The sequence below is a fragment of the Otolemur garnettii genome, unplaced genomic scaffold (assembly GCF_000181295.1).
Source record: "Otolemur garnettii isolate 467f Iridium unplaced genomic scaffold, OtoGar3 scaffold00074, whole genome shotgun sequence".
NCBI classification, from domain to species: domain Eukaryota; kingdom Metazoa; phylum Chordata; class Mammalia; order Primates; family Galagidae; genus Otolemur; species Otolemur garnettii.
In genome coordinates this window covers 3,058,062-3,083,563 of record NW_003852469.1, presented here as the reverse complement: position 1 = coordinate 3,083,563, position 25,502 = coordinate 3,058,062, and the positions used below count along the sequence as shown (strand labels likewise).

The 25,502-nt window shown below is 52.9% G+C and overlaps 1 protein-coding gene across 1 annotated transcript; it reads left to right on the top strand.

Moving 5' to 3' along the window:
* Positions 1-1,701: 1,701 nt before the first annotated feature.
* Positions 1,702-24,378, top strand: LOC100956712 (L-gulonolactone oxidase). Its single transcript, XM_012807721.2, has 12 exons — positions 1,702-1,879; positions 2,717-2,818; positions 4,935-5,060; positions 6,605-6,699; positions 7,313-7,403; positions 10,370-10,555; positions 13,546-13,653; positions 14,625-14,701; positions 20,216-20,365; positions 21,099-21,263; positions 23,031-23,121; positions 23,698-24,378. The coding sequence occupies exons 1-12, from the start codon at positions 1,877-1,879 to the stop codon at positions 23,824-23,826; spliced, it is 1,323 nt and encodes a 440-aa protein (XP_012663175.1). The 5' UTR covers positions 1,702-1,876; the 3' UTR covers positions 23,827-24,378.
* The last annotated feature ends 1,124 nt before the right edge of the window (positions 24,379-25,502 follow it).

Below are 25,502 nucleotides of genomic sequence, written 5' to 3'. Positions count from 1 at the left end.
AACAAGTCTGGGAGGGGAAAGATCTGCAAAGAAGCTCTTCAGTGTTAACAGGTAACCTTTATTTCCCTTGCCAAGGAATGTTTGCAAAAGTTAAGACTCAGCCATTATTGAACAAGATGAATCCTTCAGGAAAGAAGAAGTAAATAATAAACCCTTGACCTCGCCCATGGAGGGATGGCAACAGAGATTGAATGAATCGATACACACCATTTCTGCTGAGTTTTATATTCTCACGTAATTTGATTTTTTTCAATAAAGGCAGTTTATTTATAAAACCGAAGGGACTGGCTTAGGGTGGAAGGGCTGCATCCCGGGGCTCTGGGAAATCTCAGCAGAGAGTGGGAAGCCCAGCAGAGTCCCACCATGCCCTAGCTGGCCGCTAAGTGTCCTTGAAAAGAAGCCACTCTGGCTGGACCCCAGCTGAAAGGGGAATTTGTGGGAGGGGAGCAGGATATTTGGGGGGGGGTCTCACTTTGTCACCCTGGGCAGAGTGCTATGGCGTCACAGCTCATAGCAACCTCCAACTCTTAGACTCAAGTGATCCTCTTGCGTCAGCCTCCCCACTATCGGCACCCACTACAACGTCCGGCTATTTTTGAGACGGGGTCTTGCTTTTGCTCAGGCGGGTTTCCAACTCCTAAGCTCAGGCAATCCACTCGCCTCGGCCTCCCAGAGTGCTAGGATTACAGGCCTGAGCCCACCACACCTGGCCTGAAGGACATTTTTTTTGTTTGGGAAACAGTTTCAGGAGGAGGTGGGAAGCAAGTTACCTGATGCTAGGTAGTACCAGGCCACCGCTCAGCAGTCCCCTCTCCTCCTTGGCACATGCCTCTCTGTCCCCAGCACTTGACACTGACCCCACCCATCTGCCTGTGTGTGGGCCACAGTCCTGGGGCTTTTTTCAGGGTTTTAGGACAGGGAGCGTGGAGGAGAGACGCAGCCAGCCCGAGAGGAGCTTTCTCTGTGTGTTGGCTCCCAGGCCCCAAGCCCGAGGCTCTGTGGGGCTCTCTTCCCTCCCTCAGGCGCAGCCCCAACTGCACAGCCTAACTCCCTGTCCTCTCCCCCTCTGCCTGACCCCAGCCTCAGGAGCTGTAACAGAGAACCACCGATCAGGGAACTTAAACACAGTTATTTCCTCACAGATCTGGAGGCTGAAAGTCTGAGATCAAAGCGTCTCCTTGGCTTATAGCTGGTGTCTTCTCCCTGTGTCGGCCACCTCCGAATGGGTCCTGTGTCCTCATCTCCTCTTTTTACGAGGACACGCGTCAGAGTGGATTGGGGCCCTGCTCTCTCCCCCTGCTTCTGCTACCAGGGTTCTGTCCTGTTTCTCTAACGGTGGGAGAGACCAAGCCTGCTCAAACCCAGGACTCAGACCTCACGGGCAGAGCCTGTACACACCCTCCTCTGCGCCAGGGCACCCAGGCCAGGGCCCTGTGGCAGTCCCCACATTAGGAGCTCCCCGTCTAGCCCCCCACATCATAGCCTCCCTTGACTTCTGGCATTAAGGACCCAGTTTTGAGGCTGGGGGTGTCTTTGTCTCCAGAATCCCCGGGGCAAGGTCATAGTTCAGGCAGCTTCCAGGTTTTTGAGCAGACACCAGCAGAAACCCTGCCCTCCTAACTTCTGGCTAAGAGAAGCCCTGGGGCAGGAAAGGAGTGACCTGTGTGACCTGCTGTTTGTTAACAGCCCCAGCCCTGAGCCCTGCTGGGGTGGAGCCTGTCCTCAGACGGTTTTGATCTGCTTTTGCAGGCCCCAAAGCCCCTTGGCCTGAGGCAGCTGCGGACAGAGCTAAGCCGGCCCAGCACCAAGGTCCCTGCACCCCTGTGCCTGCTGCCCAGAGAGCCGAAGTTGGCCAAGACCACGGACCACTGGAGCCATGGTAGGGACCAGCTGGTTTGGCCCAGCCAACCTATGTCCAGTCTGGGCCTATAAGCTGGGTGGGAGGCAAAATGGAGCCTCTTAGATTGCACTTGAGACTCCGGGGAGGCCCTGGGGTACTGAGGAGGTGTGGGCCTGGGTTTACCCCAGAACCTTCACAGGGCTGCTGTGTGAGCTTGAGGAAGTTACATTACCTCTCTGAGCCTCCTCCGTTTCTGCTTCTGATAGTGGGAGTAATATTTCCTATTCACGGCATTACTGTAAGGTCTAAAGAAGGGTCAGTGTATGGAGGATGCCAGCACAGTGAGAGCAACACAGTGGGAGTCCAACAGATGGGAGCCTTCTCCCCAGGACCCAAGGCTGTGGGCTAGAGGCTGGGGAGTCTCCCAGAGTGGACAAGCTTGCTGGGAAGGCTGCAGGCTGGGTCCAAGTCCCTCTTGGGCCACCAGGACTGGCTCACACAGCCCTATTCTGGCAACCTGTTCACTGAGCACACCGTCCATCAGGCCACAGCAAGGTGGCTGGAGCCCCAAGTCCCACTCTCTCAGCCTCCACCCCGGTCTCTCTAAAACTCCCTTCCCCTTAGAATGGGCAGAGTTCTCCACACGGTCTGCCCACCTGCCCACGAGAATCATAGCAGGAGGCCTCTGCCAAGCCGCACTTCACCTTCCCCTGGCCCCGGGAGGTGTTTAGGGCAGAGAAGCGCCTGGGCTCAGTCCTGTGACCTCAGCCTCTGTCCCTGCCATGGTGGTGGTGGGGGGCAGTCAGGGGACAGTCAATGGGGTCGTGACAGCCACACATGCTTCTCTGCTCAGACCTGGCATTTTGCCCGGCACAGGTGCATGGGTACAAAGGAGTCAAGTTTGAAAACTGGGCGAGGACCTATGGCTGTTGCCCAGAGATGTACTATCAGCCCACGTCCGTGGAGGAGATCAGAGAGGTGAGTGTCCATCTTGGCACAACACCAGGCCTGGAATAGCCTGGACCTGGGGGCCACAGCCCTGCCCCAGAGAGGAAGCTGGGATGTGGGACTTCTTAGGCTAAGGTCGCACCCCAGCCACAACTGCTGGCCAGGTGGGAGCTCAGTGATGTTGGCTACTCCCAGGACTCCTGCCCTCTCTCTCCCCACTCCAGCTCCATGTGGCAGCCACCTTACAATCCTAGGCCCTCTCCAATCTGCGCAGCTGGAGGCTAACCCCCACCAGGTGTGCATTTCCAGCTCAAGTCTGTCTGAGCTGTAGACTCACCCAGGACTTCTCTCATCTGACTCAAAGCCATTACCAACTCGCATGCCCAAGACCATATTTTGGTTTTGTTTTGCCTGCAGCCTGTTCTGTCTCGATGCTCCCCATTTATAGGGTAACCAGGTGCTTAAACTGAAAGCCAGGAAGTGGGTCATGGGTCCCCCTTTATCCTTGTCTCATGTCACCAGTTCTACTCGAGACCAGTTTGGTTCCAGCACCCATCGTCTTCTCTGCAATACTGTGGCCACAGTGCAGGCCAGGCCACCATCTGCTCCTCGTCCACTGTGACCTGGGAGGGCCTCCGCCCTGCTCTGCCTTCTAGTCTTGCCTCCCTCTAAGTCACTTTCCACAGTGAGCAGAAGTAATTTTTTCTTTTTATGTTAGTGGGCTTTGTTTGCTTTCCTGCTTAAAACCCATCAGAGGCATTCTGGTGTTTGGGGAATAAAACCTGAACTTGACTCCCGAGGTTGCATCACCTGGGCCTGTGTCTCCAGCCTCCCTAAGGTGCCTCCCTCCCTGGCTGGCTTCTGTCTGACCCCAGGGCATGTGGACATGCTGTCCCCTGTGCCTGGAGGGCTCAGCCCTTCACTTGCATCCTTCAGGGCTCAGGGTCACCTTCTCTTCAGAGCAGTTCTGCTTTATCAGAAGTATGTCCCAATTTCTCTATCTCAGCTTCTCCTTCATGGAATGTTTCTAACTGGCAGTTATGTTGTTGGCTTGAACATTTCCTGGCTTTTGGCTCTCTCCCTCCTCAAGTGTGAGCCCACACCCTCTTCTTCTGCCCCGTGTCCTAAGCACCCACAGCACTCTTGGGGCACAGCACACACAGGAAGGTGAATGGATGAATGAATGGGTGAATGAATGAATGAACAGGACTCAACCTTTGTCCTTACAAAGCTTATATTGGCCTTTCACCTGACAGTCAGGCACACAACCAACTCCATAGGATCTAGATGTCGGCAGCTCAGGCAGACAAGGAGGAAGTTCATTCCAAATGTGAGTGTGTGTGAGAGAGCATGTGTGCACAGGCATGTGTGTGCACCAGTGAGTGTGTAAGTGAGGAGGTCAGAGGACAGCAGCTCTAACAGTAACGGTCTCCATGGAGCGATCGTCTAACTGGGCACCACGAGCTTCCTACCTACCCCTCCCCAACTCTCAGAACCCTGTACAAGGGAGTGATTATTATTCCCATGTTAGAGGTGAGCAAACAGAGGCTCAGAGCGGCTTTGTAATTTTCCCATATTAACGAGTGTCAGAGCCAGGATTTGAACTAGGGATTATCTGAGCTCTAAGCCCCCAGCTTCTCCCTGGTCTGTGTGGGCAGGAAGGTGATGATGGACCTGAAAGGAATCAGTTAAGGGTGGCATGTTCATTCATTCATTCATTCATTCATTCATATAAGAATCCGCAGAGGCACCTACTTGTGCCGGCGCTCAGGGGACAGAGCGAGGCCCACTGGAGGCTCTTGGAGGCCAAGATAAGGAGCCTAGATCTTATCACTAGGACATCAGGATACCCTTGAAAGGTCACAGAAGGGGCAAAAAAGGCAACTGGGTTTGTCTTTAGGGAAGCCTCATGCCCATGGAGACAGTGAGCCCTGGAACTCCAGGGAGGTTGCTTATTTCTCTAGTCCAGCTCACTTCCTGGCTCTTCTTCCTGCCTCTTTCCTGGGGTGGCCAGCACGTGGCCAGAGCCAAGCAGGGCCCTGGAAGGCTGCCTCTCCCAGGCCACCCACGGCCCCTGCAGGCCAGGTCCAGCCCTGCACCCTGGCTGCCTCTCGGAGAAAGACCTGACTCAGCTCTGTCCCCACAGGTGTTGGCCCTGGCCAGACAACAGAACAAGCGAGTGAAGGTGGTAGGCGGTGGCCACTCGCCCTCCGACATCGCCTGCACGGACGGCTTTATGATTCACATGGGCAAGATGAACCGGGTCCTCCAGGTAGCACTCAGACTCGGCTCCCCCTTCCTCCCGCTACCTGCCCTGAGTCCTTAAGTGACACCCTAATTCCCCAATTCCTGGTCTGCCCTGAGCACCCCTTACCTGAACCCGCTCTGGGCTTGTTCAGGCCTCTTGTCAGTTCTTCCCAGCCCTGTGAGGCCAAGGAGAGGACGTCTACCTTCCTCTTCTGCCAAGGCCTTCCTTCCACTTCTCAAAAACAGAAGAGGTGAGCCTGACCCAAAATAGACTCACAATGACAAATCCACACGGGCCCAAAGTGGCACTCAGGTAGTTTTACAGATGGAGAAACTAAAGATCAGAGAGGGTGACTGACTTGCTTGGGGCCACACAGCTGATCAGTGGCAGAGCTGGGCACAGATCCAGAACTGCTGTCAGCCCCGTGTGGAATGCCGTCCATGCAGCTCAGCCAGTCCTTGGTGAGTGTCCCCAGGTGCCTGCTCCCAAGTCAGGTGTGCTGCATGCCAGGACTCCTGTGTCATCTGCTGGGATCAGCTCCCTTCAGCCATAACTTTTTTTTTTTGAGACACAGTCTCAAGCTGTCGCCCTGTGTATAGTGCCATGGCATCATAGCTCACAGCAACCTCCAACTCTTGGGCTCAACCCTCAATTTTTCTATTTTTAGTAGAGACAGGATCTTGCTTTTTGTTCAGGCTGGTCTTGAACACGTGAGCTCAAGCAATCCACCCACCTTGGCCTCCCAGGGTGCTAGGATTATAGGTGTAAGCCACCATGACTGGCCTCAGCTGTAATTTTTGCCAGATAATCTCTCCTTCCCCCAGCCCCGCTCGCGAGATTCTGGGATTCTTTCTGCCATTTCCTTATTTGCTCAGGCTGACGGTCTCTACCTCTTAGAAAACGTTCCAGCCTCATCAGTCATGGCAGTAATGAACTCTGATTGCTAATTAGTGGGGACAGGGCTCCAGCAATTGATGTTGCCAAGCTCTGCGCTCTGGGTCAGTGGGATGCACTTGTGCCTTGTAGTCAGACAGATGCTGATTCTCATCTCTGTTGTGCTACCGATGTTCGTGTGACCTTGGGCAAGAGCCATCAGGTCCTGGAACTCAGTCCTTTCACTGTTCTTGCTGTCCGGGGCTGCCATGGAGATCTCACAACACAGCACCCTCACCTGTGTGGCAGGCGCCAAACACACATTGCATCTCTTCTCCTCCCTCCCGGCCTTTAGTCCTTGCCTGAGACCTCCTGGGGGGTGGGGAGTAAGTGGAGAATTCGAGCTCCCTCTAGCAAATCAAGACCCTATGAAACAGGGCCCTCTTTTGTTGGTGACTTTGCACAATTACACAAAGCAATCCTGACTTCCCAGTCTGGGCAGTGTGAGGGCACAGGTGGGGCCTCATTTCACCTGTGAACAGAGGAGGTAGGCAGAAAATTCCCAAAGTCCCAGTGTTCTCAGGCTTAAGCTAACCCCAGGCTGAAACAAACCCACATGACCTCCCTGAGCGTGGTGGCAGGCATGGGGACTCTGTGATGGTCTAGCTGCTCCCAGCCTGGCCTGTCTCTTGCAGGTGGACAAGGAGAAGCAGCAGGTGACGGTGGAGGCTGGCATCCTCCTGGCTGACCTGCACCCACAGCTGGACCAGCATGGCCTGGCCCTGTCCAAGTAAGAGCCTCTCCCCAACTCCCCGGGGCATCTGCCACCCCCTGCCCTGGACTGGCTGGACACTCAAGCATCTGGCAGCACCAGAAAGGAGCACATCCCAGGCACACCCCTTTCTCTGGGCTCCCGCTCTTCCTCCTCAGTGTGCTTGTCTCTTCCACTGTGGATTCAGGGGCGCTGTGTGGGAATAGAAAGGAGCTGAGTGTTAAATCACAGTCTTGAACAGGGGGCGAGACAACCAGAGCTTAAGTCTTTCTGAAAACTCAGCAATGAACAACGCTGAGGATCCAAACTCAGGCAGAGGCAAAACAAGCCCCCAGAAGGACAGAAGAGCAGGACACCTGAGCCACAGGCTTCCTGCCTTGCCTGTCTATGCTGCACTGGTCCCTGTGTCCAACCTGGTGTCAATGATTGCTCTGGTTGAGGCATCGTGATTCCTTTATACTCTGGAAACCACCTGTTCCAGCCTCTCTTAGGGTCACGGCTGAGCTAAGTCATGGAAATTGGGGACTAAGAGCCAGGTAGGAGAGGGCCTCACCCCTCACTCGCATGTGCCTGTCTCTTGGGAAGCCTAACTGGTCCCTGTGTCTCTCTTATTTCCCCCTGCCGAGCACAGCCTGGGTGCGGTGTCAGATGTGACCGCAGGTGGCGTCATTGGGTCTGGAACACACAACACGGGGATCAAGCACGGCATCCTGTCCACCCAGGTGAGTCACCTACTTCCCCATCGCTGGCCCAGATCTGTGGGGCCTCAAAGCAGCCCAGGCCTCCCCTTTGGCAGGAACTTGACAGGTGTCTCCAAGGTACATCACTGCCCTCTCTAAGCCACTTCCAGCTCCACATGCGAGCTGGTGTCCTCCCACCTGCACTTCTCAGGCCTCCCAGCCACAGGCGGAAGGGGTACCATAGCCACTGAGAGGTCAGAGCCGAGCTGGGGGCCAGGCTATCCAGGTTAACACATGAAGGGAGGGGCCACAGCAGGCTCCAGCTCGTGGGCCTGGAGTCCCCACTGGGCCTTTGTGGAAAAACATTTCTTACACCTCACAAGATTCCAGTCTGGAGAACTAGCTGAGAGCACAGGTTTGTGACCAGACCTGGGTTCAAAACCTGGCCCTATGTTTAGGTAGGAGCCCAATTCCTCTGGACAGTTCTGTAAAAAGCCATCATCTAAAATGGGGAGAATAATCCTCAACTCACTACCTGAGCCAGCATATGAGTGTGTTAAGTGTGTGGTCAACAAATGGCAGCTCGAGGATGTCTGCGTCCAGAGCCACCCTTTGGAGGGCAAACACTTCACACTTTCAATTTTAAGAGGTGCTACCTCTGGAGCAGACTGCTGGGACAGACACACAGAGACCCCCGTGCCAGCACTGCTATCCACAGCCGTGATGCCATCTCTCTCCCCTGCACCAGCTGACTCACACTAGGGACCATGTGCCCTCGGCCTGTGGAACAGGGACTTGGATTTCAAATCTCAGCTCCACCATTATTGTCTGTGTGATCTGGAACAAGTCTCTACCTCTGCCTGCCTCCGTTTGCTCACCTGAAAACAGAGTTGCTCATAACAGCAAAGCAGGGGGCGGGGGGGAGGCTTAGAGGAGTGCACACAGTTAGTGCTCAATACATGCTTATGATAGGTTTTGCTTATAGACGAGGCCTTTTCCAGAGCCCACACTTTGCTCTCAGCATTGCCAGGGACTGGGCTACATGGGTCCCCTAAGTTTCCCCTGGACTCACTGTTCACGTGATGGCTCTGCCTTCTGCCCAGGCTCTGATAAGGACAGGTGGCCATGTGAGCATTGCTCACAGGTGAATTCTGGGTGCTGGGTGCTGTGTGGTCCAAGCTCAGAGCAGCACTGACTTCAAAAGGAAACACCCCAAAAGAAGGGGTGTACTTTCGTTTTTTATTTGTGTTACTTGAACTCAGCAAAGGTAAACCTAATTCTCTGTGACCGCTCCTTAGAATCACTCTGCTTTGTCATCAGCCTTGTGTGGATCCTCCCATCACTCCTTGTCCCCCTCCTCCCTCTTCCACCACAAAAACCTCCAACAATTGCCAGGCAAGAGGGGACATCCCAAGGGGAAGGACCCAGGAAGTGGCACCAATGCTACTTACGTCAATCAGTCGTGAGCCCTCCCACAGAAAGAAGCTTTGCAGCACAGCGCAGAGAGACCTGTGGGTCCTGATTGCCGGGGGCCCACGCTGAACACTGTCATTTCCTCCTTAAAATGACAGTTCACGTGACCCGAGACCGCCCAGTGGTAATGGTGGGAAAGAGCATGACAGCCACCCCTCTTCCCAAGATCAGGCTCCACTCCTAGCTCACTGTCCAGGACTGATGTCACATCAGTTGCCCCAGTTTCTACAAAATGATCAGCGGAAGATGGAAGTCATTCTAAGTGGCCACAATCAAGCACACTAGAGACTCACCCTGGCTGCTTCTCTTAGGAAGCCCAGCTGAGCAAGCGTGGAAGCCCGGGCGGCCGGGGGAGACAGTGCTGCATTTCACACCTGGTGTCAGCGGCAGGACAAAGGGGAAGGATTTTTGGTGTCCACTATCCCTGGGCAGTTAGCTGCACACTTGATGTAGCCTCTTGTCGGATCCTCACCACAACCCCCCGAGACAGTTACTGTTATTATCCCCACTTTACACACAAGGGAACAGATGTTGAACCACATGCCCCGGGCCATACCCAGTCAGCAGACAGAGTGCCACGCTTTATTGAGTCCTGGGTCCCGCTGAAGTGACACATTGGCCAGCTCTCAGCCACTGCCCTGGCTCTTGGACAAAATCTAGTTTTTGTGAAAATCATTCTGACGCCCTCACCCCGCAGATGGCCACCGTGCCCCATTTCTGCCAATTCCTCCTCTCTGGTCTGTGCTCACTGTTAATCAGAATTAGTTCAGCTTTATCTGTTCCCTCACCCTGAGCACCCAGCTGCCAACTACACATGTCAAAAGCAATTCCCATCCACATTAGTCAGTGGTGGACCGTGAGAAGTACTTAAGCCACAAGGAAAGAGATCGCTGCTGGAGGCAGGGCCAAGGACAAAGACTCAGGGGTCAGGTGTCAGCTTCCCTGTGAGTGAGAGTCCCAGTCTGTGCAGAAACCCTAGGGTTGGGGGTGGCTGAGAAGGAGGATCTAGTTCTTCAAACAGGTCCCCAGATATGGGAGAGGACATTTTGGCTGCTTCCACCAGGAGGAGTGGCAGACAGAGAGGAGCACGGAAGATGCTGGGTCCAGGCTGTTTGGGAACAGGGGGACTAGCTCGCCCCCAGCTGCTCACACACCCTCACTCTGCCTGCCCAGCACCTTCACCCAGGAGCTCACAGCTCCGTGAAGCCTCCTCTCCCCTCAGAGCCCCCTGGCAGAGGAAGGCTCTCTGCATCCTGCCTTTTGAGGCCCACAGGAGGAGAGAGGCTGCAGTTCCAAGAGGACGAGCCATCAGGGCCCATGCAACCTCATGCAGATGGAGCCAGATAGAGCCTCCCTCCCCACCTCCCCTTTCTCCCTTGAGATAGACCTCAGGTTGTGACAGTAGCATGGCTGGGAAGTTCCCCTTGGTCAGGTAACAGGGAACAGTGACACCTGGCCTCTGTCCCAAGAACAAACAGGGAAGTGAGGGCAGTGGTCTCAGGGGTTCTGAAGTGTGGCTCTTCTCTCACTGGCAGGTGGTAGCCCTGACCCTGATGACAGCCAGTGGGACCATCCTGGAGTGCTCCGAGTCTAGCAATGCAGAGGTGTTCCAGGCCGCGCGGGTGCACCTGGGGTGCCTTGGGGTCATTCTCACCATCACCCTGCAGTGCGTGCCCCAGTTCCACTTGCAGGAGACGTCCTTCCCGTCAACCCTGAACGAGGTACCAGTTCCTGGCTCCCCACCACCCAGCCTCAGAAAATAAAGGGAGGACCTTAGCAAGTGGACCCCACTCCACTGACAGCCCTCCCTGAATGGGGAGGAGCTCAGCTCGCCTCACCACCCCTTCCTTGACCCTGGGGATGCTATGGCTGGTTAGTGAAGCTTGCTGAGAAGGTTAGTGAAGCCCAGAGGATCTTCAGGGGCTGGCAGAGGCATGAGGAGGAAAGAGTGCTGGGTGGAGACTTGCCACAGGAGACGTGGGGCCACCACGAGCTGACCCTGTGGAGGGTGCTAATTCTCAGCTACACTGAGCCAGAGGTTGTGCCTAGGGTACCCTTTATGCTGGTTCTTCACAGCAAGGTGGAAGGAGTCACTCTCAGACTTGCTGAGTACCCAAGGTTACATGTAGGGTATTTGGGTCTGGATGATGAGAGGCAGGAAGGATGGCCTGTAATTGATAGCAGTGCCTTTGAAATGAATGAGAAGTAGTGTTAGATGGATGATGTGTGATGGATGGATGGGTGGATGGATGTATGGGTGGATGGATGGGTGGATGGATGTATGGGTGGATGGGTGGGTGGATGGATGGCTGGTTAGATGCGTGGATGGATGGATGAATGGATAGATGGACAGGTGGGTGAGAGGACGGATGAGTGGATGAGTGAATAATGGATGATGGATGGATAGATAGGTGGATGGATGGATGGATGGATGAGGAGATGGATGGATGGATAGGTGGGTGGGTGGGTGGATGGATGGATGGGAGGAAGGTATGAATCAGGTCTCAAGTGCCTGGAAGGAATTTATGGCCCCAAGTTTCCTGGAGTTTTGGTTCTTCTGTAGTCACAGGTCATTCAATATAAGTAAATCTGCTACATGAATGGAGGTGAAGCGGTACTGACATGACCTGGATAAAACGAAGATCCTGGGCTTTGAAATCAAATGGGCATGGCCTTGAACTCTGACTCGGCCACTCGTAAGCTGTGACCTTGAACCAATCATTTAACCTGTGACCTTGAACCAATCATTTAACCTGACTGAGCCTTAGTTTCCTTATCTACAAAGAGAGTAAACAATAGCTACCTTAAAGTATTGAATCTCAGGATTAAATCAGATAAGGTGCATCAAGTGTGTAGTTCAGTATTAAAATGTGCCCCCCGACTCTTGGCAGGGAGTAAATGGAAACTATTAATATTATCATCCTGGTTGAACATCTGTACTACTGGAATTTCTAGTGCATTAAGCCTTGGGGCAAAGGCTTTAGATTCAGAAGAGCCCCTGCTCAGAGTCATGAGTTTGGTGGAAATCTCTCCTCAGATCTCTCAGTTGGTGACTGAGAAAGTGGTGCCAAGGGCAAGGAATGCTGCCCAAGGCGGGTGGCATTTTCAGCCCCATGATTTATTGCAGAGTGTGTGTGCCCAAGCTGGGTGGCATTTTCAGCCCCATGATTTATTGCTGGGTATGTGTGTGAGCAATGGCTCCAGAGTTCATTTGCTTCCACTCTTTCCACCCAGAGCAGGCTTTAAAGGGCATCTGAGGGGCTGAGAAAGCTTGGGAAAAACAGGGGGAAGAGCTGAGCCGAAGGTGGAAAAACACAACCTGGGCCTCCCTCCACGGGAAGGAAACAAGTCCTCAAGGGAGGGGGCAGGATAGAGGATGCGGGGATTTTAGAAATCATAGTCAATCTTTGGCCCTTTGTGCCACCCAAACCATAACAAGATGGCATGCAGCTGGCTGCTTGCATCACCCCCCACCCCCCAGGCAGGCTTCGTTTGGTGATATGCCAGCTTTGTCGTCCAGAGGCCCACCACTCTGTGCCGTTGACTGGGTAATCCCCAGCCATGGATATAGAGCCCCCACACTGGCTCACAAGCCAGGTGACCCACTCCCAAAAGCTAACTCAACGATGCTACAACTCTAAACATGACGGACAAATCATATTCGAACTGTTCATGTCAATAACATACCAAGGAAGAGGTTCCTTCTGGACCGAGTTCCCTTGGCTGTGTTCCCAGGAAACCCAAGTAAAAGCAAAGAAATCTATGATTCCAGGGACTGTCTTCAGATAGGACAGTTAGTGACCCTGCTGGGAGAGAGTGTAGGTCATATCAGGATGGGCCCTGAGAGGGTCCCACCACTCGGCAACCTCTTGGTGCTCAGTGAGGGGCGACAGGGAGTACTGTGCCTACAGCACTGAGTGGCCATCAGTAGAAGAACCACCCCAGGTTCTGGTCCTGCCTCTCTGCAGTGCTGGAGCTAAGCAAAGGGCCCCACTGCATTTGCTGCTGGGATTCCGGACTTGATTCTGGAACTTACTCCAAAACCAATGTTCTTCCCTAGCCCCACAACTGCCTGTCAGACCCCAAATAGTGCCCGAAGCAGCTGCCTACACCTGCCTGGTGCTTAGTGTGCGCCTGGTACCCAACTTTGTAGGTATTAGTTCACTTAATATTCATAACTGTTCCAACGGGAGAATTGTCATTAGCCTCATTTTACAGCTAAAGAACTGAGGCGTGAAGATGTCAGCCCACTTGCCCAAATTCATACAACTAACTGGCAATTTCTCAAACCAAGACACAAAAGAAGTCACTTCTATCCTCTAAGCCAGGCATCCTCAAACTATGGCCCACGGGCCACATGCAGCCTGCCGAGGACATTTATCCAGCCCACCGGGTGTTTTTGCTGCAGCTGCCTGTCCTGCTTAATAGCTGACTCATCCTGGGGCCCACAGTCCTGCCCTCCAATGGTCTGAGGGACAGCTACCTGGCCCCCTGTTTAAAAAGTTTGAGGACCCCTGCAGCCATTCACCATGTAAGTGGACCATTTTAACGTGCAGTGTTTTAAAAGACTCATTCTGTGCCATTGGCAGTGTCAGGACACTTTTCATTTGATAGGGAGAAACTGAGTCACACCCAGGCCCTGAGTTCCAGTACTCTCCGTCAACTCCCCATGACCAATGCAGATTCTCCCCTTCCCTCCTGCCGAGATCAGGTCCTCAACAACCTGGACAGCCACCTGAGGAAATCCGAGTACTTTCGCTTCCTCTGGTTCCCACACAGCGAGAACGTCAGCGTCATCTACCAGGACCACACCAGCAAGGTACCCTGGGCCTACGCCTGTCCCCACCCCGTGTCCTGGAGCAGGCGCTGCCTGTGATTTACACATTCCCTCCCTATCCACACCCACAGCCTGCAGGCCGCACAGCTGCCCACTCCAGAGTGGCTGACACTTGTGGTCAGGGGGATGGCATGGCAGCAGGTTAGGAGGGAAGTGTCACTGAGTGTGGGGGAGAAGCAGAAAGGCCCAAAGGTGGAAGAAGAAAAGAAGGTGGACAGAGTGAGCCTCCAATGTGTCCGCAGGGAGGATGAGTCAGGGTGTGGCCAAGCGACAGCCTGGATCTGGAGAGGGAAGCGGAGGACAGAAGGGCAGGCAAGATAGGAGAGGGTAGATGAGAATCCTGGACAGCTGGGCCAGACCCCAGAAACCACCCAGCACACCCCACCTCTGGGGATGATAGGTTTTTATTTATTTATTTATTTTCAGTTTTTGGCTGGGCCTGGGTTTGAACCCGCCACCTCCAGCATATGGGGCCAAAGCCCTACTCCTTGAGCCACAGGCGCCGCCCAGGGGCCTATAGTATTATCTCCCATATCCTCAACGAGCAGACTGCTTCCCAGTGGGAGAATCAAACCACCTCTTAGGATGAATGTTGCTGGGACAAGGCAGATGAAGGCCGGGACTCTGCTGTGTGGAGGGGGCCAAAGGGGGGATTGCAAAGGGTGGTCGCTGGATACCTGGCTCACGGACTCTCGAGAGGAGGCACAGGGCACATCTTTGTCTTGTGCAAAATAAATATCTTAAATACATAAGTAAATTTAAAAGCATGAAATGTAAGGGGATGGATGTTGGAACTGGCTCTGCCAGGAAGTGAAGCTTCCAGCTTTCCCAGTGGGTGGGTCACCCTCCCCCCCCCAAAACTGGGATACAGCTCCCTGGCACGGGACAGTCCAGTGCATGGACAGAGGCAGCTCAGCTCTGGCCCCAGACTGATGACCAATTCTGCTTCCCAGCCCCCGTCCTCTTCAGCCAGCTGGTTTTGGGACTACGCGGTTGGATTCTATTTACTGGAGTTCCTGCTTTGGATCAGGTAGGACGCGGTGGTGCCTTTTTCAGGCCTCAGCCACATGCAGTTGAGGACATGGTCCCTGGGGAGAAAGACACTGAACCTCAGTGCATGTACACTGAATCTGTCTCCTGCTCCAGAACTGTGGTTTTGAACTTAGCTGCACATTTGAGCCACCTGGGGAGCTTTTTTATCCGAGGCCAGACCCCATTCTCTGGCCCGCAGGGGACACGATGAGTCTTCCCACCTGGCCTTATCTTGGACCTCCTTTCCACCCTAAGATCTCTGCTTACACCCAGGCCCCATGTCTACCACTGGACAGGTAACTATGAGAGATTAAGAAGGGTTTGAGGGACCTTGCGTGGTGACTGTGTCTAGCCAAGACATAGAATGGCATCTTCTAAGAATTTCATACTTAATGCAAGCAACATATATTTCAGGTATAAAGAATAATATAACAGGCGCCCCTGTACTCATCACTAGCGTAACAAGCAAAACAACAGGAGTATAATTGGTGCCTTGTCCCCTTGGGGGGACCAGCCTGAGCGTCCTATTGTAGTTTGATGAATCCTGAAATAATAATTGTTTTTATTTCAGCTCTGTTAGTGACATTTATTTATGTTGGTACCTGCGGATAGAGTGCTATGGCATCATAACTCACAGCAACGTCAAACTCCTGGTTACAAGCCATCTTCTTGCCTCAGCCTCCTGAGTAGCTGAGACCACAGGCATCCACCACCATGCAGGGCTATCTTTCTATTTTTAGTAAAGACAGGGTCTTGCTCTTGGTCAGGCTGGTCTTAAACTCCTTGAGCTCAAGCAATCCACCCACCTTGTCCTCCCAGAGTGCTAGGATTATGGGCATGAGTCACCACTCGTGGCCTGATTTTTCATTCTTTTTTTTTTTTACTTTTATTTTTTATTTTATTTTTTGCAGTTTTGGCTGGAGCTGGGTTTGAACCCGCCACCCCCAGTGTATGGGGCCGGCACCCTACTCCTTGAGCCACAGGCACTGCCCTGGTTTTTCACTCTTATTTCCTTGGTTACTAAGAAGGTTTCACATCTTTGCTGTTTATTGATACTCAGGTTTCCTCTTCAATAAAATGCCTATTTATGTATTTTGCCCTTTTAAGAATTAGGTTGTTTCAGGTGGTGCTTGTGGCTCAAGGAGTAGGGCACCAGCCCAATATGCTAGAGGTGGCAGGTTCAAGCCCAGCCCCAGCCAAAAACTGCAAAAAAAAAAAAAAAAAAAAAAGAATTGGATTGTTTTTCTCATTCATTATGTTTCATAGGGTTTTATTTACATATATTTTGAGCACGAATCCTCTGTTGATTATATGTATTATGACATCCTCCCCTGTTCGCGTCTTATCTTTAATTTTTATTACATCTTTTGGTGTGCAGCTATATTTAACTTTAATACAGTCAAATGTATCAACTATTCTTTGATCTTTGGAACTTTTTTGTTCCAAAAAACAAAATCTATGAAACTAATCTTAAAAGTAGTCTATATTTTTTTTCTTAAAGTTTTAAATATGCCTTAGCTTTTAAGTCTGCGATTCCTGGAAGTGATGTTTATGCTTATGGTATAAAGTAGCACAACAATTTCAGTTTTTCAAATGATTGGTTTGCCGGTTTCTCTGGGACTGTATATTTAGTGGTTAATTTTCAGGCGAGGGAGCCGCCGTCTAGTACACCAAGTTTCTGTGCAAGTATGTCTGTTTCTGAGCTCCTAAGGTTCCTCCTCCGTCTGTTCTCTCTCCCTACCCCCAGTACCACACCGTCATAATCACTACAGTTGTCACTTGGTGTCTATGGGATAGTGGTTCCAGGGCCCCCCAAAGATACCAAAATCCGAGAATGCTTAAGTCCCTGCTGAAAAATTGCACCATGGACTGCCCCTGTGGCTCAGTGAGTAGGGCACCGGCCCCATATACCAAGGGTGGCAGGTTCAAACCCAGCCCCAGCCAAACTGCAACAAAAAATAGCCAGGCATTTTGGTGGACGCCTATAGTCCCAACTACTTGGGAGGCTGAGGCAGGAGAATCGCCTAAGCCCAGGAGTTGGAGGTTGCTGTGAACTGTGACTCCACAGCACTCTACCAAGGGCAATAAAGTGAGACTCTGTCTCAAAAAAAAAAAAAAAACCCGTCCCCCCATTAAAAAGAAAGAAAAATTGCACCATATTTGCATATAATGTACACACGTCCTCCCATAAGGTTTTTTTTTCTTTTGAGACAGAGTCTCACTTGTCACCCTCGGTAGAGTGCCATGACATCATAGCTCACAGCAACCTTAAATTCTTGGGCTCAAGAGATGCTCTTGCCTCAGCCTCCTGAATAGCTGGGACAACAGGCGTGTGCCACAATGACCAGCTATTTTTAGAGACAGAGTCTCCCTCTCGCTCTTCTTCAAACCTTTAATCCACCTGCCTGGGCCTCTCAGAGTGCTACAGGCATGAGCCACCGTGTTCAGCCGAGGGTGACGAGTGAGAGTCTGTCTTAAATCATCTCCAGATTACTTATGCCTAATAGAACACCCACAAGCTACTTCACTCATGCACTTAATGTAGTCCTTGGCATGTGGCAAATTCAAGTTCTGTTTTTTGGAAGTTTACAGAACTTTTTTTCCTCCTCTGATGTCGGCTCAACTTACAAACATCCATGGCCTCTCAGCTCCGCTCTCTGAGCCGTCATCAGCAGTAAAGGGTTTAAATGCGCCACTGCCTATCCCATCGAGTACTGTACCAGGTGTGTGTGGGGGGGTTTTGTAGCGTTCCTAGAAATTGACACATCACCTTAATTTACAGATGAAGGAACTAAGGCTCAGAGAGGTATTTTCAGAGGGTCGCTGTCACGCAGCTGGGATGGGACCCAGCAGGGCAGTGAGCTGGGTTCTCTCCCACCGGTGGTGGCCGGGGGACTGGCTGGTGCTGGTGGCAGTTCTAGACAGGGCTGAGATCAGTCGGGTTTAGGTCTGAATCTGGGGATCAGGGATGAGTTAGTCCTTTCCTTCAGGGAATCGTCCCCTCCCCAGGGTGGGGGAACTAGAGAGGATGTCAGATGGACCCACCATTTGGACCCACAAAGAGGATGAACTGCCTGGAAGGGGCCAGGAAGTGAAACACGGGATGTGAGAAGCAACCGTGTTGGATCCAAGGCAGGTCAGGGCCCAGGAGCCTCAGGGAGGGAGCCCCGCATGAGGCCATCGCTCCAGCTCCATCTGGGTGATGGATTTGGGGTGAGAGTGGAAAGTGCCCCATTGGCTTTCTCCCTGGGGCCTCAGCATCCATCACAGCGGCACAACAGCTTAATGTGCGTGAGTCTGTGCGCCTGAGCCCAGGGAGCATCGGAATAAATTGGGCTCTAAATCACAGCTGCCACATGCGGCAGCAGCTGGAAGCTCCGAGCGCGCTCCAGGCCTCTGAGCCCAGCTTGTGTGACTCTAGCTTAGGAGCTTCCAGGAGCTGTGTCCTCCTGTCCCTGTCCCTGAGGCTCCAGATGGTCACTGAGCTGTGTCTCTGAGGGTGTGAGAGTGCAAATGTTAAGCCCAGATCTGGTAACTGGTGGTAACTTGGCTACTTCCCCAAGACTGACCGTACCCCCAAGGGCAGGGATCTGTCTGTCCCATTACTCCCCATCCCCAGTGCCCTTAGTGGGTCTGGCATCTAGATGAGGCCTGTTAGGTCCTTGTGGAAGAAACACAGGAGAAAAGGCTCAGGCCCCATCCTGTGGATCAGCAATAGCTAGATGGCAGTGATAGTGGTGTCAGCGCCAAGGGCAACCAGGAGGGATGGGCAGCTTTCTGTCTGGAACGGGTCTCTGAGGGGTGATGGCCAGGTCCATGCTCACTCCTGTAATTTGAACAACTCTGTGCCCTGGAGCCCATGGAAACCTCACCATGGTCAGCGGGCCTCCAGGACATGAGAAGGCATCTGCCTTGAAAGAGATAAGACCTGTGTACTCAGACTTGATTGCCAGGAAACTTGGGACACAGGACTGTGCCCAGGGTGCAGAATCAAGTGGACCTGGACACTGATCCTTGCCCCTTTACTTGCCTGCTGTGTGACTCTGGGTAAACGGCTCAGCCTCTCTGAGCCATGGTTTACCCATGTTTATATAAAGTAGAGCTTGTAACAATGACTGGGTTGTGGGAAGAATTCAATGTCAAGTCCTTATAAAAGGTCTTCAGTACACGCCACATCCCTCCCTTTGCCTTACAGTTCCTCCCACCCTGTACCCACAGATGAATTAGCTGGTTCATTCACGCTTTAACCAGGCTAAAAAAAAAAAAAAAAACACACCAAAGTCAGACGCAGCCATAGTACGGAGTGTCTTTAGTGGGCCCAGAAGAGGCACAAGCTGCATTGGGAGGTGATTACAGCCAGCTCAGCTGAGCAGGGCCCTGGGCTGGCCTCTGGCCCTCTGGCCCCACGGGCAGCTCACTCTCTCAGGGCCCAGAGCGGGCAGGAGCTGAGTCCATGAACAGGATAGCCAGACAAGCCTTCTCCCAGCTGTCCCCACATGGGCCTGTGGGCCTCCCTCTGTCCCCTACCCCATGGAGTTCTTGGCTGCAGATCTGAGGCCGCCTTCCTCGAGGCTGCCTTTATACCCCTCTGTCCACGGCCTGCAGCACCAACCTCTCTGTATGCAGAAGATGACACACGTTTAAGGACACAGCCTTGGTGGCTCACCTCCCTGTGTCCCTGAGCTCTGAGTGCATGTATTACAGTGGGAGGCCTGGGCTTTAAGGCATCAGGGAGGCTCCACTAGAATGAGTGCCTTAGAGACCCCATCCATCAAGTGCAAATATAATGCAGGTCTGACGATGCCCTAGTGCTAAGAATGCCAACTTTTCTCTCGGCTTTCTAACTTACCTATAGTGCCCAGCTAGTCCTTTTATAAATCGAGAACAAAAAGAACGTACATGTGTGTGTATAAATCTTGATTAACTGTGAGTTTCCTAGGACAAAAAGCCAAATGACGGTTCCTTCCTGGCTCAGAAAGCACAGAGCCCTCCCTTTGCAATTCTAGCATCATTTCTAGGGACAAGAATCTGTGACGCGAGACCCTATTCCAGGACACCGGTCCCCTCACAACAATCAAGGCTTCCCAAGTTGTGGAAGGAGGGGGAGTTACCACGGTCTTTATGGAATTTAGTCCAGCAACACCCAGTGCAGTTAAACCTCCACTCACCCTTTGTCCCAACAATCCAGAAAAGCTTTGGGACAAACACAAGCGTTATAGTGCCACATGTGGTGGCAAGGCACTAAACACATCACAAATAGCCATTAATTGGTGAACGTGGAATAAAATGTGGACCGTCCAGAAAGAAGGCCTTAGAGCAACGTGCTGACCCGGAGGCATTTCAAAGCTGTAGAGGAGCGGCCCAGGCTGGCTAAGGCAGAGGATATTGAGAACAAGGCCCTGTTTTGTAAAGAGTTCAGCTCAGTGCCTGGCACACAGCGGGTGCTCCATAAATGCCTAGTATCATAATTATTATGCACCAGCCCGACACCCTCCTCTGCCCCGTCCTGCAGCACCTTCCTGCCGAGCCTCGTGGGCTGGATCAACCGCTTCTTCTTCTGGCTCCTGTTCAGCCACAAGAGGGAACACAGCGACCTCAGCCACAAGATCTTCAGCTACGAGTGTCGCTTCAAGCAGCATGTCCAGGACTGGGCCATCCCCAGGTAGGCTCCGCCCAGGCTGCTGTGCTTTTCCTAGAGCCTTCCCTCCCTGTGGGCGTGGTCCTCACTGTGCCTGCGCAGGCCGAGTGCCAGGCTCTGAATCTCATCCCCTTTCTGTCAGTGCCCCCAGACCACACCTCTCTGCCACCAAATCCCTCCCTCTGCCTGCCCGCCCCATCCACCTCAGGCAGTGCAGTGGCAGTTTGAGATTGGAGGTGGGGCTCCTTGGCCAGCTTGTCTGTCTGAAAGGCCACTCCCTGCTTCCTGTTCCTGAGCCTCCCTAAGTCCCCACCCCCTGTGGCTTTCTAGCTTCTCCCTCACGGTTGCTTTCTCCAGGGAAGGAGGGGTGGTACCCGGGCTCAGGGGACACCTCTGTTACCGTGCTCAGCGCTTGGCCCACTGATCTCTAGGTGGGAATTGCGTAGTAAGACTATTAGAGCCAGGAAGACTTTACTCTGAAGAGTAGGACACCCAGGGACCTGAAACAACCATACCCAGAGGTCTGGGGGCCCCAGGGGCCAAATCAGCAGTAGGGAGATCTCCAGGGACACACCTCCACCTTCTCTCCAGAGGAATGGGCCTCCCGAGGGCTGGGTGCCCCTGTCACGGGCACATCCACACACTAAGGCTGGGCCGGCCCGGCACCATGCGGCTGGAGTCTGTGCGGAGCTGGGGAGGGCTCCTGGCCGTCCCTTCCCACCCTAAGGTCTGGATTCTGTCCTGGGGATGAGTGCAGAGAGAAGACCAAGGAGGCCCTGCTGGAGCTGAAGAGCATGCTGGAAGCCCAGCCCAAGGTGGTGGCCCACTTCCCCGTGGAGGTGCGCTTCGCCCGGGGGGACAACATCCTGCTGAGCCCCTGTTTCCAGCGGGACAGCTGCTACATGAACATCATCATCTACAGGTGACGCACAGAGGGGCACGGGGGGGCGGGGAACCACCCCTGCCATATGAAAGGACCCCCTCCTTCCCCAGTCTGTTGGTGCCAGTTCTAATGTGACCTTCTCTGGGGACTTGCTGATCCTGGCAGCAGGAGGCAGTGTCTCTCTCCTGAGTTCCCACGGCCTTGTCTCTGTAGACTGTTACTACACACACCCTTTCTAGTCTATATTACATCACTGTAACAATAAGCATGAATCCGTAAGGAATGCTAGTGGGAATACCACGGTTCATGACACCGATATGACGGTATGGCAGGGGCAGTCTATCTCTCAGTGGTCCTGACAGCCTGGAATGCCGTGTAGAGAAGGGCTCTGAGGCCAGGTTCAAGTTCAGGAGGAGGAGGAACATACTTGATGCCAGGTGCTGCCTGGATGAATCTTCCATCAGTCCAGACCTCTGGGCACCGTGCTGACACCTACATGGTGGCTGTGCCACCTTTCTCCCAGCTGGTTAGGCAGCGATCTCAGGGTGAGGCTTGTAGACAAGGGTAGTGTAAGAAGTTGGTCTTTCCCAGAATGTCTTGCCTAAGATGTGTCTTCCTTCCACCTCTCCTCCCCCACTCTCATTTGTAACAGCCCTTCCCGACTTTGCAGAAAGAAAGTACCCCTCCCTCTCTTCATCCCACCCTGAATCTTACTGGGGTGTTTCTCCAAACTTCTAGGAGGCCTAAGCGACAATTAAGGACTGCACCATTCCTGAGGTCCAACAAGCCAGATGAGGGAGTTTCTTTTTTCTTTTTTTTTCTGAGACAGAGTCTCAAGCTGTCACCCTCAGTAGAGTGCTGTGGCATCACAGCTCACAGCAACCTCCAACTCTTAGGCTTAAGCAATTCTCTTGCCTCAGCCTCCCAAGTAGCTGGGACTACAGGCACCTGCCACAACACCCAGCTATTTCTTTTTTGTGGTTGTCATTGGTTAGCTGTCCCTGGGCTGGGTTCGAACCCATCAGCCTTGGTGTATGTAGTGGGCACCATACCCACTGAGCTACGGGCACGTCCCAGATGAGAGAATTTCTCTTAACGTGTTTATTTGAATTTTTTCTTTTTTGAGGCAGAGTTTCATTCTGTCACCCTGGGTAGAGTGCCATAGCATCCTTGTAGCTCACAGCAGCTACCGCAAACTCTTGGGCTCAAGTGATCCTCTTGCTTCAGTCTCTGGGGTAGCTGGGACTACAGGCACCAATCACAATGCCTGGCTAGCTTTTCTATTTTTGGTAGAGACTGGGTTTCCATCTTGCTCAGGCTGGTCTTGAACTCCCCAGTTCAGCCTCCCAGAGTGCTAGGATTACAGGCGTGAGCCACCGCCCCGGCCAACATGTTTATTCAAATTTTTAAACAGACTTTTTCTATCAGTTGGTCTGACCTGTGGCTAGCAGTGTGAAGGCTGCTGGAGTCTTGGGTTATGTTACACAGCCGAGTTGCCCACCATCAAATAAAGTGACTCTGGAATCCCCAGGCTTTGTCAGAAAGATATCTAAAGTAGCGTGTATGTTGATACATGTAATTCTCTGAAATTATTTAAACTCACAATAACTTGCAGACACGAGGGGACACACACTTTTTCGGAATCCTTTGAGGATGAGCAATGAGCAAAAGCCCTTTGTGTGGCAAAAGGCACACAAGGGCAAAGCCACACGAGGCCCATGTCCCCCTCCAAGAGAAGGACCCTCTGACTGCTGGGGGGGCAATGCAGGCAGGAACAGGGCTCACCACCTTCTCTGCCCTAACCAGGCCCTATGGCAAGGATGTGCCGCGGCTTGACTACTGGCTGGCCTATGAGAACATTATGAAGAAGGTCGGCGGCAGGCCCCACTGGGCCAAGGTAGGACCTGAGGGCGGCCAGCAGCTGCTATGCATAGCGTCGCCCACCAGAGGGCGCTGCTGCTCTCTGCCCCAAGGCATGCCGGGGACCGGGGAGCTGCAGGTCAGGAGAGACCTAGTCTGGGCCACTTCCCCTGCCTGGACCATTTACCTTGCCCAAGTTCTTGTTATGACAGCTCAGGGATTGTGATGCCTTCAGAGTTTTCAGAGAAATTTCTCTTCTTTCACTCATTCCATTCTCATGGAAGCCCTCTGTGCAGGATAAGGCTGGCATCATGAGCCCATTTAACAGCTGGGAAAGTGAAGGTGACTCAGAGGTGTGGCAAGACTGACTTAGCAATGAGCAGTGGGACTGGGGCCAGAGCCACCTCCACTGTGTCACGCTGCCAGGTGGCAGTGGGCATGGGGAGTGAGGTTTAGCATGCTAGGCCTTCCCTGCTCTCTGAGCAGGCCCTCCTATCTGGGTCTCTGAGAGTGTCACACATGCAGGCTGGTGGACACAGTGGTGCCTGGTTTGCCGCCCTGCTGACCCACCAGCTCTGGGGACCAGGCCCCTGGTGTGTGGTTGCTTCCACAGGCACACAACTGTACCCGGAAGGACTTCGAGAAAATGTATCCTGCCTTCCCAAAGTTCTGTGCCATCCGGGAAAAGCTGGACCCCACTGGGATGTTCTTGAACTCTTATCTGGAGAAGGTGTTCTACTGAGCAGAGCACGAAGCCTGCGCTGCCCACACAGAGGGGAGCAGATCTCCTGTCCTGCGCCATGGTGATGAGCTGAGCTCCGGCAACCCCCCTTCTCTCACATCCTTTGTCCTCACAGTACCCCCAGCTGGAGGTGACCTAGTACTCAAATCCCACTGTAAACAGACCCCCCATCCCAAGCCTGCAATCACCACATTGTGTTTTCCCAGGAGAAGGGGATCTTTAGGTTGTTATTCTGTCCAGAGGGGCAGAGATTTGGTCATTCAGGGGTTCCACCTGGGTGTGAAAGTAAGATTCTCAGGGTCTGAAGCTTCAGGGATTCCTTCTCCAGCCTTTGGAAGGGGCCTGTTGACACAAATTTGGACCCAGAGTTTGTGTACACCAGGTTGTGCTTTCCCTCGTGAATGTCCACCTGCCCTGGGACCACCCCTTCCAGATGGGCCCATCTGCCTGTGTGACTTCCTATAGCCTGACAGCAGAATGTCCATTTCAGGGGTGTCTGGGGAGTGGGACCCTCTGTGGCTTCTTCTTAATAAAGACCAAGAATTAATCCCCTCTCTGTTCTCACCCCTTTACTTCCCAGGTAATTCTCTGGGAACAAGAGACTTCCCTCCCAGGGTAACACAGGTCTTGGACTCACCTAGAAAATGCTTCTCATATTTCTTTTTTCGAGCTTAGTTTCAATTTGCCTCTGACCCGCCACACTTTGTGAACTTCATGGAGCACATTCCTCGATCCTTTACTATACACCAAGGGCTCTAGGAGAATTAATAGAACCTTAAGATAAGTTTCTGCCCTCAAGAAATGTATATTCTAAGGCTGAGAGTGGTGGCTCATGCCTGTAATCCCAGCACTCTGGGAGGCTGAGGTGGGTGGATTGCTCAGGGGTTCAGGCTCCAGTAGCTGAGACTACAGGTGCACGCCACCACACCCGCTTATTTTTGTATTTTTTGTAGAGACAGGGCTTGATACTCTGCTCCCATTTTTTGATTCAGCCTTTTGATGAATACAGTTGAGTCTTCCTCTGATTGGGGATCTTGTGATACCTGAGGGTTATCTTTCCTGAACATTCTTATTGCAGAGATCTTTTGGTATCTAGAGTGCACTGAGCTCATTGGCTGGATTAGACGGGGCATTGCTGGCAAGATTCACATTTTCTCCCCTTTCTGTGGCCCCTGGCTGGGGCTTTTCTCCCAGAGCTGGTGCCCCTGCCCCACTCTGCCTTCCCTAAGCCTAAGGTGTCCTGAGCCTGTGCTGCCCCCTTGTGGCAGTTTATGAAATTTGGGGAACGTGGCCGTGCTGAGCGCTCCCCCTGGCCTTCTAACTGCACAGTCACTGCCAGCAGCTCCAAAGAATTTGTAGTGGCGTGGAAGGATTAAGAACAGCTCCTACCTGGCCAGTAGGAAACTGAATCACAGCATAGCATCTGACCTGTGAGGCCCTGAGCAGCTCTCGGAGTTGAATTTAGGGTGAGAGGTCACCAGGACATACGCTTCTCACCAGGTAGAGTGACTGGATTGTGGGCAGCGGCTCCCCCAGGGTGACCACCTCACCCTACATTTCCTATGTGCAGATCACAGAAAGAGAGGGGTCCTGGGGAGCTTGGAGGCCCCAGCCTGGCCACCGCTCAGACGGCCTCCCCAAATATTGGCACTGAAGATGACGGTCCCTCACGTCAT

Coding starts and splice junctions, on each gene's coding strand:
- LOC100956712 (XM_012807721.2), top strand. Junction 10,556..13,545: donor TCCCGTCAACCCTGAACGAG/GTACCAGTTCCT, acceptor TGCCGAGATCAG/GTCCTCAACAACCTGGACAG. Junction 13,654..14,624: donor ACCAGGACCACACCAGCAAG/GTACCCTGGGCC, acceptor TCTGCTTCCCAG/CCCCCGTCCTCTTCAGCCAG.